The sequence below is a fragment of the Bactrocera tryoni genome, chromosome 2, assembly GCF_016617805.1.
Source record: "Bactrocera tryoni isolate S06 chromosome 2, CSIRO_BtryS06_freeze2, whole genome shotgun sequence".
Lineage (NCBI taxonomy): Eukaryota > Metazoa > Arthropoda > Insecta > Diptera > Tephritidae > Bactrocera > Bactrocera tryoni.
Window position 1 is genome coordinate 84,955,660 of NC_052500.1, and position 14,349 is coordinate 84,970,008.

Here is a 14,349-nt window from a genome sequence, read left to right on the forward strand (position 1 = left end):
GTCAAAATGAAATGTTTCTCTGCATGTGCCAGTAAGACCGACAAAATTGGCCAAAGAATCGGCAAATAACGAAAGCACAACAGCAAAGATGAATTGGAAAATGCAAAAACAAAAGCACTCCAATAACAAGTATATTGGCCACAACTCAAAACAGGATACAACACATAGAAACCAGCGAAACAAATTTGCAAATATCAACAACCAAACTGACCAACAGAGCAAATTCTGTCATGAACATACATACGCAGGTATATACATATGTATATACCAAAATGTATGTATTATATGTAGCTGGACTCCCCAGGAGTGTAGGCAGAGCGGCTTGGGAACCGAGCATTTGTTTCGTTTCCATTCGGAATGAAATTGCTGTTTTGTTTTGGTTTTCATTGTTCTGCAAATGCCGATGGGAGAAATGGACGCAGAAAAGAACAATTAGTAAATGATTTGTTGTACAACAAATCTGAAAATCTTAAATTGAAAAAGCCATAAACATTTTTGTTACATAATTATCAGTCCACACAAAGAAATAGCAATACTCACAGGTGCGTATGTGTGCACACACGAGTGCGGACATCCAAGTACAACAATTGCAACAATTTGAACTGCCATCAGCGATTTTTGCTATGCGTAAACGAACTTTTAAATACTCATGCAAATACTATCTCAGCCAGTGCATACGCCTAAAAGACTTTACTACACACAAATGATAAATAAATACACAACGCTTTGTTTTGTACGTTTTCAATGTTCTAGTCGAATATAACCCCTTTAATTGTATTTCGAGAAATTTTCAATTTTGTATTGTTTTTTTTCTAGTTTTGAATGACCTCCCAACTAGCAGACAAAAGGAGTTAGTTTGTGTGAGAACTTCTCTAACTTCCCTAATGAAAAGGTAGGAGAGCTAAGTACGGATTGAAACAAACATTTTCTACCGTTGCAACTTACAAGAATCAAAACCGAGTACAATTCTTTCCGAGTTTCAATAATCGATCTGACCGGTTTCGTCCATTTTCATACTGTCGGAGTGGATAGCAAAATTTGTTATGCGAATATATGTTTAATTCGGCTTAAGTGGTTTGGTGATTATCGGCCAATATTTGGGCTATCACAATTAAAATTACAGAACATGTTTTGCTCATTGCAGTGTATCTTTGTGCATAAAATAGATCTAATTAGGCGCAAACCTGACCTAGCCCCCATATATATGAAAGTATAATAGTATCAGGATTTTCGAACATCCCGCTGACTTTTTTCTTTTTTTTTTGGATTCATTTTAAAATCCGTTAGGTTCAGATGTCGACATAAAAATATGCAACGACTTGTTTCGCCTAACTTATTGTTTTTGTTAAAATTGTGGGACTTTTTATTTGAAAAGCGTTTTCGGTCAGTCAAAATCTTTGTTGTGTGGGAAAGAAGTGTTTGAGAAATTAAAATAATCTGAAAATGTTTGTGAAAATTTAAAATTGTGGCGAGATTCATTTATTTAATTGAAATTTTTGTTTTTAATATTATTAATGTTATGTCATTTGGTAATGTGGAAAAATGAGAATTGCACGCCCGAGAAGCTCGTCCTGATAAAAATATTGATTTATGAGGCAAAAACTTATGTCGAAGTCCAATATTATTGGTACGTAACGGTATTAGGTACCAACCGAGTAATAAAAAACGTGGAACGAAGCCAGCAATGTCAGTAAGAGAAGTCATTCCATTGTCAGATACTGAACGCAGTTTCCATTTGCGGCTGCTATCGAGATAAAAGATGCCTTTAATGCATCTGCAAGTATTGAAACTGTACGCTGACGTTTGAGCATGTTGAAAAAAAACTTCGATTCGCTAAAGAACATTTAAATTGGTCTTCGACAAAATGGCAGAACATTCTATGGGCGGAGGAACCAAAGATTATTAAGTATGGCGGAAAGGGATAAGGCGCCAATATGTAAGACCTGCACCCAATACCGAGTACCAGCCATAATATACAACAAAAAGAGTAAAACATGGAGGTGCGAGTATCATGGTTTGGGCATGCTTTTCTTGGCAATGCTTGCCGTTGAAGAAATGCCGCTTGTTTGGACGAGGACAACAGGAGGAGGACAAAAATCCCAAACACACAAGTAAAGTTTCTAAAAGATGGTTTGAGGAAAGGAAAATCGTGGTAATGGAATGGTCGCCACTGTCCACAGACACCAACCCTATTGAAAATTGGTGAACTGATGTCAAGGAGACAGTAGCTCGATATAAGCCGACATCAACCACGCAACTATGGGAGGCTGTGAAGAACCCGTCGGAGTCTCTTCCCATCGGAAGATGTTAAAAACTTGTTGACTCAAAGCCACAACCAGCAATACAAAGAAATAAAGGTTATGTAACTAAATACTAATTTCCTAAAAAGACAATATCTAATTTGAAAAAAAATCAAAAAAGTATTTAATACCTTTTTGTCGAAATTTTGTGCTCAATTGGTTACGCTACTAAGTTGTTGACTGCCGGAATTCCTCATACATTTTTTCGATGTATTTATAACTCATTGAAATTAGTTAAGCAATGATTTTTTTTTTTGTGATTTGTTTTACTTACTGTTAGAGCTTTTGTGGTTTAAAATATTTCTTTTATAAAGGCGACATCGTATACTTTATTAACAGTTTCTCATTTACGGTTTCACACTATTAAGAATTTGACCGCGGTTATATATCTCGAAAGAAATAAGTTTTTTTGTAAAAGATAAAAATAAAAATCCCAAAAACTTGGTATTTTTCTTATAAATTTTAAGGTTATGAAAAAAGTTTATATACAAGAGATAAGAAGATAGATCTTTTCATTACCTACAACATTGGCATACAACTTTTTTCCGTAGGGCTCGTAATTTTGCCGGAATCGATCTTTACCGTTTATAACCATGAAAACTCTATCGCGCCTATCTCCTTTCTTTTTCCGACCACATATCGTCGGTAAAGTATTTTTCCTTTAATATTTATTATTTTATCTTTCATTTCTGATGGTTTTCATCTTATTATAATATTTCAAAACCTATATACACTGATCTACCTATAATATTATATTACCGACTAAAGCTTATTTTAAAGACTGTAAGTGAAACGAAAACATTGTTTATTTTATCAATTTGTTTAAATATTACATTACTTTCACTTATAACAACTATTGCTTAGAAATAATTAAATATCTTAATTGGAATTATTTGAAGTAAAAAAAAAGTAATATTTCAGGGAAAAAATAAAAAAAAAAAAAGAAAAGATAAAATGGAGGATGCATAAAATTTAAAGGGTGTGGGGTCTTATTAAAGAAAATCACTTTAAAGAAATAATAAGACAACATTGTTGAGAACCATAAACCAACAAGATAAAAAAAATTGTAAGTATCAACGCATTATCGAAAAAACAGTTCATCTAATTGAGAAGAAATGGCGGTAATACTACAAATAAAAAGAAAAAATACGACAAAAAACTATATGAAAATAAATCTTAGATACAAGTGAAGAATAAAAAAATAAAAAATAAAAAGTAAAGTTCTACTTACAGTACAATTCTTAGCTAAGCGTTTGTTTCACTATTCTTAATGATCTCCCTTAACGTCCGCTTAATTTCAATTTCAGTTTTTGGGTATGGCTATGCATGGTATTACTTGACAAATATGTATGTATGTATGTATGCTGATGTATGATGATGACAATGAACTGCTCACTTTAAACACGTTTTTTATATCTTTGTTTATTTAGCTTATCATAATCTGTTCTTATATTATTTATAATCCTTTATACTGTTTCATTTTTTTAAATATTTTTTATCGATTCTTATGTGTATTTGTAACCAATGATTTTCATGATTTTACTGTAACTTATCACCGCATTTCAAACGGCACACGTCGGGCAGTCGGTTCACACTCTTTGACACACTTCGCTTTTAAATTAATTACTGCATAACACTTCTGGAATTGCTGTAAAATAATTCGTTTTTCGGTGGCGATTTCGTTACTTTTTCTCTGAATCTGCAAGTGAGTTCCTTCTGCTACTTGAGCAATTGCTTCTATTGTGGGCTTGAAAAGACTATTGATTGCGGCCATGAGCAGAAAGGTAATGGCCACTTTGAGAAGCTGTGACTCTAATGGCACCTTCGTTCTTCTCGTTACTGCTGGTGCGTGATCTAAAAAGAGAGAACATTAAATAAATGTAAATTTTTAATATTTTGTATTATAAAATTTATAGCAATTATTTGAAAAGTTTGCTAAATATTGATTAGTCGAAAAAGTCTTTTCGTATTTTTTTCGAAGATTTAAAGATTCATTTAAAGGAAAAAGGCTAAAAATGGTAGACCGAAATGGTACATACTTCTTTAATTATTTATTAGTAAATATAAACAGGACCTGGCTACGCTTGGAATATCCAATTGGCGCCACGTAGCGAAAAGAAGAAACGACTGGCGCGCTGTTGTTAACTCGGCTATTATCGCGTAAGCGGTGTCTACGCCAATTAAAAAGAAGAAGAAATATAAACAAAAATAAGTTGAAGTTTGATTAGAAATACGAAAAAACTTTTTCGACTACCCTATACTTTTTTCTTAAATCGCAGTTAGCTGCACCAGATTTTGATTATACATTATAATCAGTGAGGTGGATTTTAAGTGGTTCAATAGCTATAAGAACTTTGATCGGTCAGTTTGTATGGCAACTATATGCTATAGTCTGAACTATATCATAGGATATTGCTTCGTTGGCTTAAGCCTTAGTCCGTGCCAAGTTTCTTGAAGTTATCTCGTCCTAAAAGCACTCGATTCCGATGGTTCAGTCTGTAAGATAGCTATATACAGCCATAATGAGCAGATATCGGCGGTTCCGACAAAGGAGCAGTTCCACTTCTGCGATTCTTTGCTAAAACGAAATGAAATCGAACCATTTCTGAAGCGAGTGGTAACAGAAGACGAAAAGTGTATCAAATCGGACAATACGTGAAAATGATCATGGTACAAGCGTGGTAAAGCTCAACAAAGGGTCGTGAAGTCAGGATGGACGCTTCGAAAGATTATGCCGAGTGCTTGGTGAGATTGGAAAGGAACCATCCACTATGAGCTGCTCCAGAATAGTTTAACGATTGATTCTACATTTTACTGTCAACAATTGAAGTAAGCAATTGGAAAAAACGGCCAGCACTGATCAACCGACCCGGACAACACTAGACCACACATATCTTTTGTTGACTCCTTAAAAACTGGGAGAGCTTGGATGGAAAGTTTTGATGCACCCACCATATAGTCCTGACCTTGCACAATTGGACTACCATTAGTTTCGGTAAATGCAGAACTCTCTTAGTAGAGTAAAGTTGGCTTCAAGAGAAGCCTGTGATAATTACTTGTCGCAATTTTTCGCTGAGAAACAAGAAAAGTTTTAAATTATGGAATAATGTCTCTAGCAGAAAAATTGTAAAAAGTGGTCGACCAAAACAGTACATATTTGCTTCATTTAAGTTCATTATAAAAATAAAAAAATAAGTTGAAGTGTGAAAGTAGAAATACGAAAAGATCAATATATTATAAAATCTCCGACATTTCAAACATCGTGAAAAACTTAATATACCCTGTGCAGGATATAAAATTTTCGAATAAGTTCTCTACAGCTCTACACCCTGTACTGTGACCAAAACTAAAAATGGGCAATGCGAGTTGATAAAATCATGCGCTGAAAATCGGAACATTGAAGAATTTGAGTTTTCATTTTGCATATTCGCCATTGCTTGTCATTCCAATCCCCATCACTTCCAATTTCCTGCTATGCATCGAGTTCGAGTTCTATAGCTTGTAGGTGTTAATAATATAACTGGAAGTGCTTGTACATTCGCATCAATAACTCAAGCTTTCGGTTAGTTGCGACTGGTAATACGATTATGCCGCCATATGTATACCATATATGTACATATGTACTTGTACATAACATAGTTGCCGCCCTTGTGTAAGTGTGTGTATATGGCGTCATGTACCAAGAGGCGAAATGACTCCCCTTGGTGGTATTAATCTTTGAATTAATTGCGAAAGCTCAGCGTTAATCATTTAATGCTGAACTAACTTAACCATTCGCAACGATATAAATGTACGTAACATATATACATATATGTGATATACATATACATACGTATATATGTACATACATACATACTTTTAACGGTATTACTTCTACAATTGTACATGTGTACGAGTATGCACTTCTTAATTACAAAGATTGGTGGTTTCCATGACTTATGTATGTAAGTCGGGAATTCGATTTCTGCAGCAGAAGCTAATACTCTTTATTAGCGTATGGTACACATAGCGGTTTTAATACACTGCCGGATATGCGACTTAATTTCTTATCGGAAATCGGAAATTTCGAAATTTCGGCAATAATTAGTTTTAAATTCAACCTCAAACATTACGGAAAATTTACCGATAATTTTGTTTGAATTTAACCAATTAGCTTGAATGTATGTTTATGTGATTAAAGATTTAGAATTTAACGTCAAAATTAAAAGATTTCTTTAATTCTCATTAACTTGCGAAAATTTGCTCAGTGTAAGGCACACACTTGTTTCACGTTTTCACTTATTTCCTCCGCTTCGTTCTTCGGTTTGATCTTCATCTCCGTCTGTATACACCATTTGGCGACCGCCATTCAATTGTGCTTTAGCAAATTTTTCACTAACTTTGATTTAATGCTTGGCACTTAATCAATGTAATGGTGTTCGCATTCTGAATATCTCCTTTAATTCGCAAAACAGAAAACGGTAAGTATTGTACCATATATACGTACATATGTATACATATACATATATATGTTGAAGCCATGGTTCTATTCATATTCCTGAGCGTTGCGTGTCAGTTAAAAAACAATCAGGCAAAAGATTTTATGGGATTTGCTTCTTTCCTCTTCGTGAATGGCATGATGCCGGCGGGATGAGCGGCTTTAATCTAGCAGATACTATGCAAATAGTACGTATGTATATATGTATATGCAAGCGAGTGAGCTTATAAATATATGTGTACATAAGAGCAAATTCGTATTTTTATTGCATTTGGGTATAGTAATAGCTTTGAAGATTGATAGCCAGAGTGTACTCTAGCCAATATCACTAGGTGTGTACGCCCTGCAGGAAATTGCACTGCTTGGAGACTTTAGGGGACAAACCTACTGTGCAAAAAATAAATATTTTTTCACATTTCGATATTTTATTATTTTTAGTACTAAAATTTTAAAATTATATATGAAATATAGCGCTCAGTTCAATCAGTTCATATGTAAACGCGTTTTTCTCAAAATCAAATTAATTTAATTCAGATAAAAGCTCCAATTTTCAAATGCCAAAAATTACGAAAATTTTGGAAAAATTTAATTTTTTAAATACCGTCATTTCGTCAGTTTTTGATTATAATTTTTTTGACCATAAGGCATTTTACGGACAACATCTTTTAGCAGTCTTTTTTTAGGTTTCATCCACGGAGAAGGCCGGAATCTCTTTATCTTGCAGCCGTTGTCCACTCTTTGGTCTGGTATTGAAGGAGCTTTTCGCTAAAGCAACATTTTTCAAGCGAACGTCATGGCCAACCCAGCGCAATCTTTAGATTTCCATACTTTTAACTATTTCCATGTCGCCGTGGAGTTCATAAAATTCGTGGTTCAATTTTCTGCGATATTCATCGCTCACAACAAAGTCGAACGGGAATCACTCTATTTGAAACCTCGCCCAATTTCGAACGACTCGGTAAGGTCTTTCCCGATTTTGACGGAGCTGATGGTTGTGCTCAACGTCATTTTGCATAACCGTATGAATTTCGCCGGCATACCAAACTTAGAAATGGCATCACTGGCTGTCTACAGCGGCTTTGAAACGGACAAAAAGGTAATGGGTGTCTACTTGTCTGTCAAGGATCTTCTTCAGGACTTGATGTAATTTAAAAATCTGGTCTATGGTGAATTTACTACACCTAAAGGCGCACTGATAGGTCTAATCAGTTTATTTACAATAGAATTAAGTCTTTCATACAGCGCTGACGATAAAACCTCATCAGCAATGTTAAGAAGGCTGATCCCGCGATAATTAGCGTAGACAATGGGATCTCCCTTCGTTTGGATAGAACAGAAAACACTCATATTCCAATCATTGGGCATGTATTCATCCGATCAAATCATGCTAAGCAGCTAAAACTTGCGCTTTCCAGCTCCTGGACGCCGGCTTTAATCAGTTCAGCCGCCAATCTATCGGCCTCTGTGGCATTGCTCTTAAGCCGCCGCAAAGCTGTTTTGTACCGTCTTGAACAATATTGTCACGTTCTGTAGTAAAAGTTGAAGAACACTTCTATTTCACGTTTAAATAGCAACAACTTGCCAAATTGTCCCACTTTAGCAGAAGAATTTCGGTAAGTTCCGCAGGTTTCAGGTTTTTCCTATAGGGACTACGGGACTACATAAAGTTATTTAAACAAGTATATGTATGAATGTGAAATCGCCATTCAAACGTTTCATATTTGCTAACTCCTCACACTTTCAACGGCTGCCGCACCGATAACATTCCTCATCAGCAGTCATTTGTTTCTTTTGTACTGATTTTCGCCGCTGCTAAAGCTCGACTGCCTTTTGTCTATTAAACATCATTTTACGTATCATTATGTTGTTTGTATACATGGACTCCAACTTCCTTCTCCGCAGCAACAGCAACTGCCACACAGACCAGCTAATAATACATAGTTGCTGCATGGCCATTCGTGGCAATCGAATGTTTGCGCATTTGCGTTCATTTAGACAATATTATGCTTGACTAACGTTGGGTTATTAATCAAGATGATTTTTAATGTCTCATATCCTCTACCGGCAATAACCACAACAACAACAACAACAAGTGCAGCTGTAACGAAAGCTTGTCCACAGCACAATACGAGCATTAGAAACAAAAGCAGCATTTGCTTTCGCTCATCGGCCAACACATCCTGCCATTTTTCTTCCTTCTATTTCTCCGATGTACAACTAAGTACCCTTATTTCCCTTGTTACTCCAATATATATTTTATACAAATTTACTACCACAACATTTTGCCCGCAGCACCTCTCAGCACTCTTTCGAATTTAGCCAGTCTCCACTTGTATCCTTTCGACTCATTAGTCTTGTTTACGCATAGTTTTATGCATTTTCGCAATGAATGATTTTCAAAATGTATATACATAAATTGGCAGATGCCAACGGTTGTTTTGTTTGCACACTAGCAGAAAGATAGTCAGTTGTGTACTTGTAATGGGTTTGTCGATGGCAAAATCGCGTTAATATTCGATCAAAATATGCTGGAAAATTTTTATGACAAAGGAAATTGCTTTGTACTTTGAATTATTGTAGCCATTTAAATAGGTCCGGAAATTTCTGTATTTGGAGAAACCTGACAACGCTTTTTGCTAGACAACTCCCCATCGTAGGTATAAATGGTCATTAATAGAGATGAACGTGAGTACATATATAAATTCATAGCTGTAAAACTGTTCGTAAATATATTTTATTGTTATTTTATATACATCACATCTTTAACATTGGCATCGCTGCGATGATTGCCGTCAGATTCTGGAAAGTCGAACACATTAAGGAGCCCAGAGTGGGACATTTTAAAATCCTTCGCACTTAGATTGAATCGCTGATAACTTGAACCACTGCACCGCGGAGCTTATACCTCTGAGAGGTATATGAATGGGGCGAAATCGTTGGAGACATAATGAGCTTTTCACGAATGGATCGAAGCTCAAGGGGAAGGTTCGAGGGGGAGTATTCTATCGAGAGACAAAAGTTGATTGTGCTAAGTTGCAGCTATTGATGTTGTTTCGGTGGCACCAGGCCTTTTTGGAGGGACGCGAAGAGGTCGCTAATGAAGACCGTGCTGAGAGACCTGCGACCTGCAAAACCAAAGTGAAAACGATGCTTATTGTCTTTTTTAACATCAAAGGCATCATCCACCATGAATTTGTCTCTCCTGGACAAACCGTCAACGCCAAGTTTTACGTCGAAGTCCTAAAGAGACTCAAATGAAGGGTCAATCGGGTCCGACAAGGCATCGCAGCCGATTAGAAGTTGCATCACGACAACGCCCCGGCTCACACCGTCATTCTTGTGAACAGCTACCTAACCAAGGCCGGCATCCCAACGCTTCCGCAGACCCCCTATAGCCTAGATATGGCAAAACCCGATGCAAAAGATGTCCTATTACTTTCCGAACAAACCCTGGCATTGAGATCGCTGACAATGAGCTCAAAGTTGGTCAAGGAAAGCATGACCACACTAGCTGTAGCATCAATTTTCTTCTATACTAAACTTCTTTGGGTACCTGGTCACAGCGAAATAGGGAACTAGAAAGCCGATGAGTTTGCAAAAAAAAAAAGCTAGCCTGCTTTCGGGCACTTGGCGCTGGATAAATTTACAGGTTTTCGACTAAAGACCATAGGAAGAGATTTAACAAACTTTCACAGTTTTTTTTTAGATTTACGAAGGTCGTTTTGATCCGTTCTTAAGATTCATAACGGACTAGCTTCTAGAGCAGTCGAAGTGGGATCGTTCCTGGCCTCACGAAAATCACCCGTTATTCGGTATATAGTATGCCGCGAAAGAAACATATAAATGTAACGTTTTTCAATAACAGAAACATTCGAAGATATTTAGCATATTTTTTCAGTTTTTTTTTAATTTCTTGTCAATCGAGCTTAAACAGTACTTTAAATAACTCCCGAATTGCAAGAAATCATTATTATTTTACTTACTATTATAATGTGTTAAGTACAGTTCGTTATGTTCATCGAAACCTTCCGTATCCGATAAATGATCAAATGGATACATATTCAGCTCTGGCGAACGGCCTGAAGCCAATATGCGCGGACGATCTTCCTCGATAAGCTTCTCAGCCTCTTGCACATAAATATCGTAGATACGAGCGGAGCACTTCAGCTGCAAAGATCAGAGCAGAAATATAAAAAAATTGTAATTTATTACAAACAGTATTTTTGAGGCATGTGCCAGCAATACCTTTAAGCGACCCTTGATGAAATGATGCAGTTCAGCAACAATGTTAATTTCCACTATCGCAGATTCCAAATTCTCCGAAAAATGACGTTGAATGCCAAATGTGCGAACAGAATCTGGTGGAGGCTTGAAAATATATTATAAAAAAATATACTATATAAATAAATAACCAATATATTGGTTACTCGAAATAGTCTTTTGGTATTTTTAATCAAACTTCAACTTATTTTTTTTTTATTTTTATTTATATAAATAGAAATAAAAAGTTCTAGATATAAAATAATAACTGAGTTTATTGTTTAGATTTCTTAAAAAATAATTCCAACGCTGTCGAGATAGCAAATACATTCATATGCAGTTCCGAAAAAGGCTTCGACTTCAATAGTTTGCTCTTAAAATGTGAAAGCGTTTCGGCTGAGGGAAGTTACAACACAAATTTTACACCCGATGCAGCTTTAAATCAAGCACATCTACTGCAAACGCGCTACTCAAAAACAACTTTGTCACATATACGACCTGGCAGGTTATGTAATTTCCACCCATTTATTCGCAGCTTAGTTCCGAAAGAATGACGCCCACCTAATGCGATGTAATTTCGACTACTCGACAACTCAACACGATCATGCAAACGCCTGCATGAACCCGCATTTATACGAGCAGACTCGAAGTGTGTTTTTATGTGTGCGTGTGTGTGTGTGTGTGTGTGTTGGTGTTCAAGTCAGCTTGCTTGTGCGTGTTTGTGAGCAAGTGACACTTGGCAAAGTCACAAAAAAGCGAGGAATTCTAATAAAAAACCAGAAATGAACGAATTTTCTGTTGATTTGCGAGCAAAGTCGTAAAGTTGAGAATTTCTGCATTCACTACGCAAACTATTGTACTCTTAAATATGTATGTGCGTGCGTATATGCATATGTGTGCAGTACGAACTGTGCTACGAATGTGTGCGTATGCGCAGCAAGTGAAGTCACCGAGGCTATAAAGGTGGGTTTGTGTGTGTATGTCTAGTGAAACTACAGATTTTCTTTGGTAGACGCAGAAAAGTTTGTCAAGAGTTGTCGCACTGGCGGCAGAGCGAGCGGTGGCTACCGCATACGCAGTTAGCCAGAGTTGGCGATAGCGGTGGCGCTGGCGTTGGCGCCGTAACACGGAAGTGAAAACAGAAATCGCAATCAGCGCTCAAGTGGCTACAGGTACCTGCATTACAAGTTGCCGCCACCACTGAGCGTTCGAGTGCAACTTCCGCTTCGCTCAAGTGTGGTTCACAAAAAAATAATTTAGTTGAAGTAGTTTTGAGAAAAAATTGCAATAATAAAAAATTTGTGGCGTTGACGCAGTAAAAGCTGAAATTTTCAATTTGAGTTTGCCAACAAATGCATAAATCAATAAACTTTCATTTCATTTCACTGCACAGCATTAGTATGAAGCTTGCCGGTTGCCGCACGGCGTTTCATTCGCACATATAAATTTCTGCTTTTTGCCGACGCCAGTGGCTAATATTGTTTTAGGTCAAATAAATTACGCAAAAATCTTTAATTTGGTGAAAATTTCAAGCTTTAAATAATGGCGAAGCGCCAGCACAGCCCTCCTCCTTACAGCTTATTTCCAAACTAGAGCAAAGTATTTATGTGTTTTTATACCCGCATGTGGCAAGTGAATGTCAAAGCGCAAATCATGATTTTTAATAAATTTTAAATTGTTCGAGGTGAAATAGCCCTGGGAGGTATCAAAGTCACGCTTGCAAAAACAGAGTTCTTTATTTACCGAAAAACAACTACATACGTCTCTCTATTAAATGAAAAATTCGCCAGAAACAAAGCAAAAATGTTGGAGGAAATTTGGAAAGCCAGAGAAAACTGAAATAAAAAAGCGTAATGTCTTGCGGTAAAGTTAGTTGAAATGATGTAGGTGTGTTTAGGGTAACACGCCAACGGCAACCGAGCAGCGTTGGCAGGACTGCAAGCATATGTCACTTTCGGCGCGTTGACACCATAGCCGAGATCTAAGGCGACACGCTTACAGCCCACTGCTTCGCCCGCATAGCGAGCACGGCTTGCGGCTATGCTGGCATTTCATTTTCTTCGACATTTCATAAATCTGTTCGGAGAGTTTTGGTATTTTCCTCACTTTATTTCTATTCGTTTTGTGTTGTACATTTCGGGGTTTAGCAACATATTTCAAGGTTTTGCTGTTTTACTTTTGCATTTTTACTCGTATTGTTGTTGTTGCACTAGATTTGTTTGACGTTTGGAATGCTGTTAGTAGTTGGCTGGCAGTTGCTGTCCATTTCGGCAAAATGACTTTTAGCCAATATTGATTTCAAATTGAATTTTTTTGGACATTCGCTGCAATTTACGGGCTGTAGTTGCTCAAGGAGTGGAAGTGAGCTGCTATTTGGAAGCAATCGGTAAGTGGAACATTCATTAAGAATATTTTTTGGAGTTTGCTCTCTTCCACCAAAATGTCCTTCAGCGCTGCTATCGTCCGTTGAGTGTCGTTACAAGCATGCCAAGTGAAATTTGATTGGCTCTAAGCTCTTTCAATGCCGCTATACTGCCAACTAGCTGAGGGTCGCTGAGCCCAACTGCGAATGGTGCTGAGTAAGAAGAAAGCGGAAGCCGCGGGGTATGTATGGCATGAGTGCAGCAAAATCATAATTTTTTCGTCTCTGATTTGATTTATGCGACACTTTAATGAAAATGTGTAGCAGCGGCAGCATCAGCAGCAAACAAGGTGCAAAAAGTGCAGTAATATCGAAGCAATTGAATGTCACACATCAAGCATTATGAATATGCAAATGTGCTGAGAAAAATATGTTACCGAATTGAGTCAATTTTAATGTCACTAAATTAATAAATATCTATGTAAATAATATTTCCGATAACCTATTTCGACACTATTTGCTAATATCTTCAATACAAGAAAAAACTGGATACCACATTGTGCCATCTTGTAAAGTGTTGGAAAGGTGAGATTTTAAGCTTAATTTAAACAAAAAAGCTGTTACTGAAAATAATGGAAAAATGCGTTATATCTTGAAATTTTTGGAAAAAAAGGGAAGAATGCCATGCAAGCCACTAAAGAAATTTGTTGAGTTTACGGAGTCGATGGTGTATCAATTCCTGCAGCACAACAATGGTTCCTTCGCTTCCGTTCTGGTCGATCTATCGTTGAAAAAGTTGATGAAATTATGGAATTAGGAACTAAATCCATCATAAAACGGTTTTGAATCATTTAAAAAAGGCTGGCTACAAAACGAACTCGATGTCTGGGTACCACAAGAATTTGCTTCGAAAAATTTAAAGGACCGAATTAACATCTTTCATCCATTCT

At 36.7% G+C, this 14,349-nt stretch overlaps 2 protein-coding genes across 4 annotated transcripts in view; both read right to left on the reverse strand.

Moving 5' to 3' along the window:
- Positions 1 to 3,589, reverse strand: part of LOC120769806 — a 271,930-nt gene extending 268,341 nt beyond the window's left edge. The window contains exon 1 of one of the 2 annotated variants that reach the window (XM_040097005.1): positions 3,532 to 3,589. The gene's annotated coding sequence lies outside the window, so the exon portion shown is untranslated. The remainder of the gene's footprint in view (positions 1 to 3,531) is intronic. The other variant, XM_040097006.1, reaches the window with a different exon arrangement.
- LOC120769808 overlaps positions 3,089 to 14,349 on the reverse strand; it is a 182,886-nt gene continuing 171,625 nt past the window's right edge. For both annotated transcript variants that reach the window (XM_040097010.1, XM_040097009.1), the window contains 3 exons: positions 11,023 to 11,145; positions 10,761 to 10,944; positions 3,089 to 4,154 (listed from right to left, as the gene is read on the reverse strand). In XM_040097010.1, coding sequence (XP_039952944.1) covers positions 3,853 to 4,154; positions 10,761 to 10,944; positions 11,023 to 11,145 — 609 coding nt within the window. In that variant the 3' untranslated portion in view covers positions 3,089 to 3,852. The remainder of the gene's footprint in view (positions 4,155 to 10,760; positions 10,945 to 11,022; positions 11,146 to 14,349) is intronic.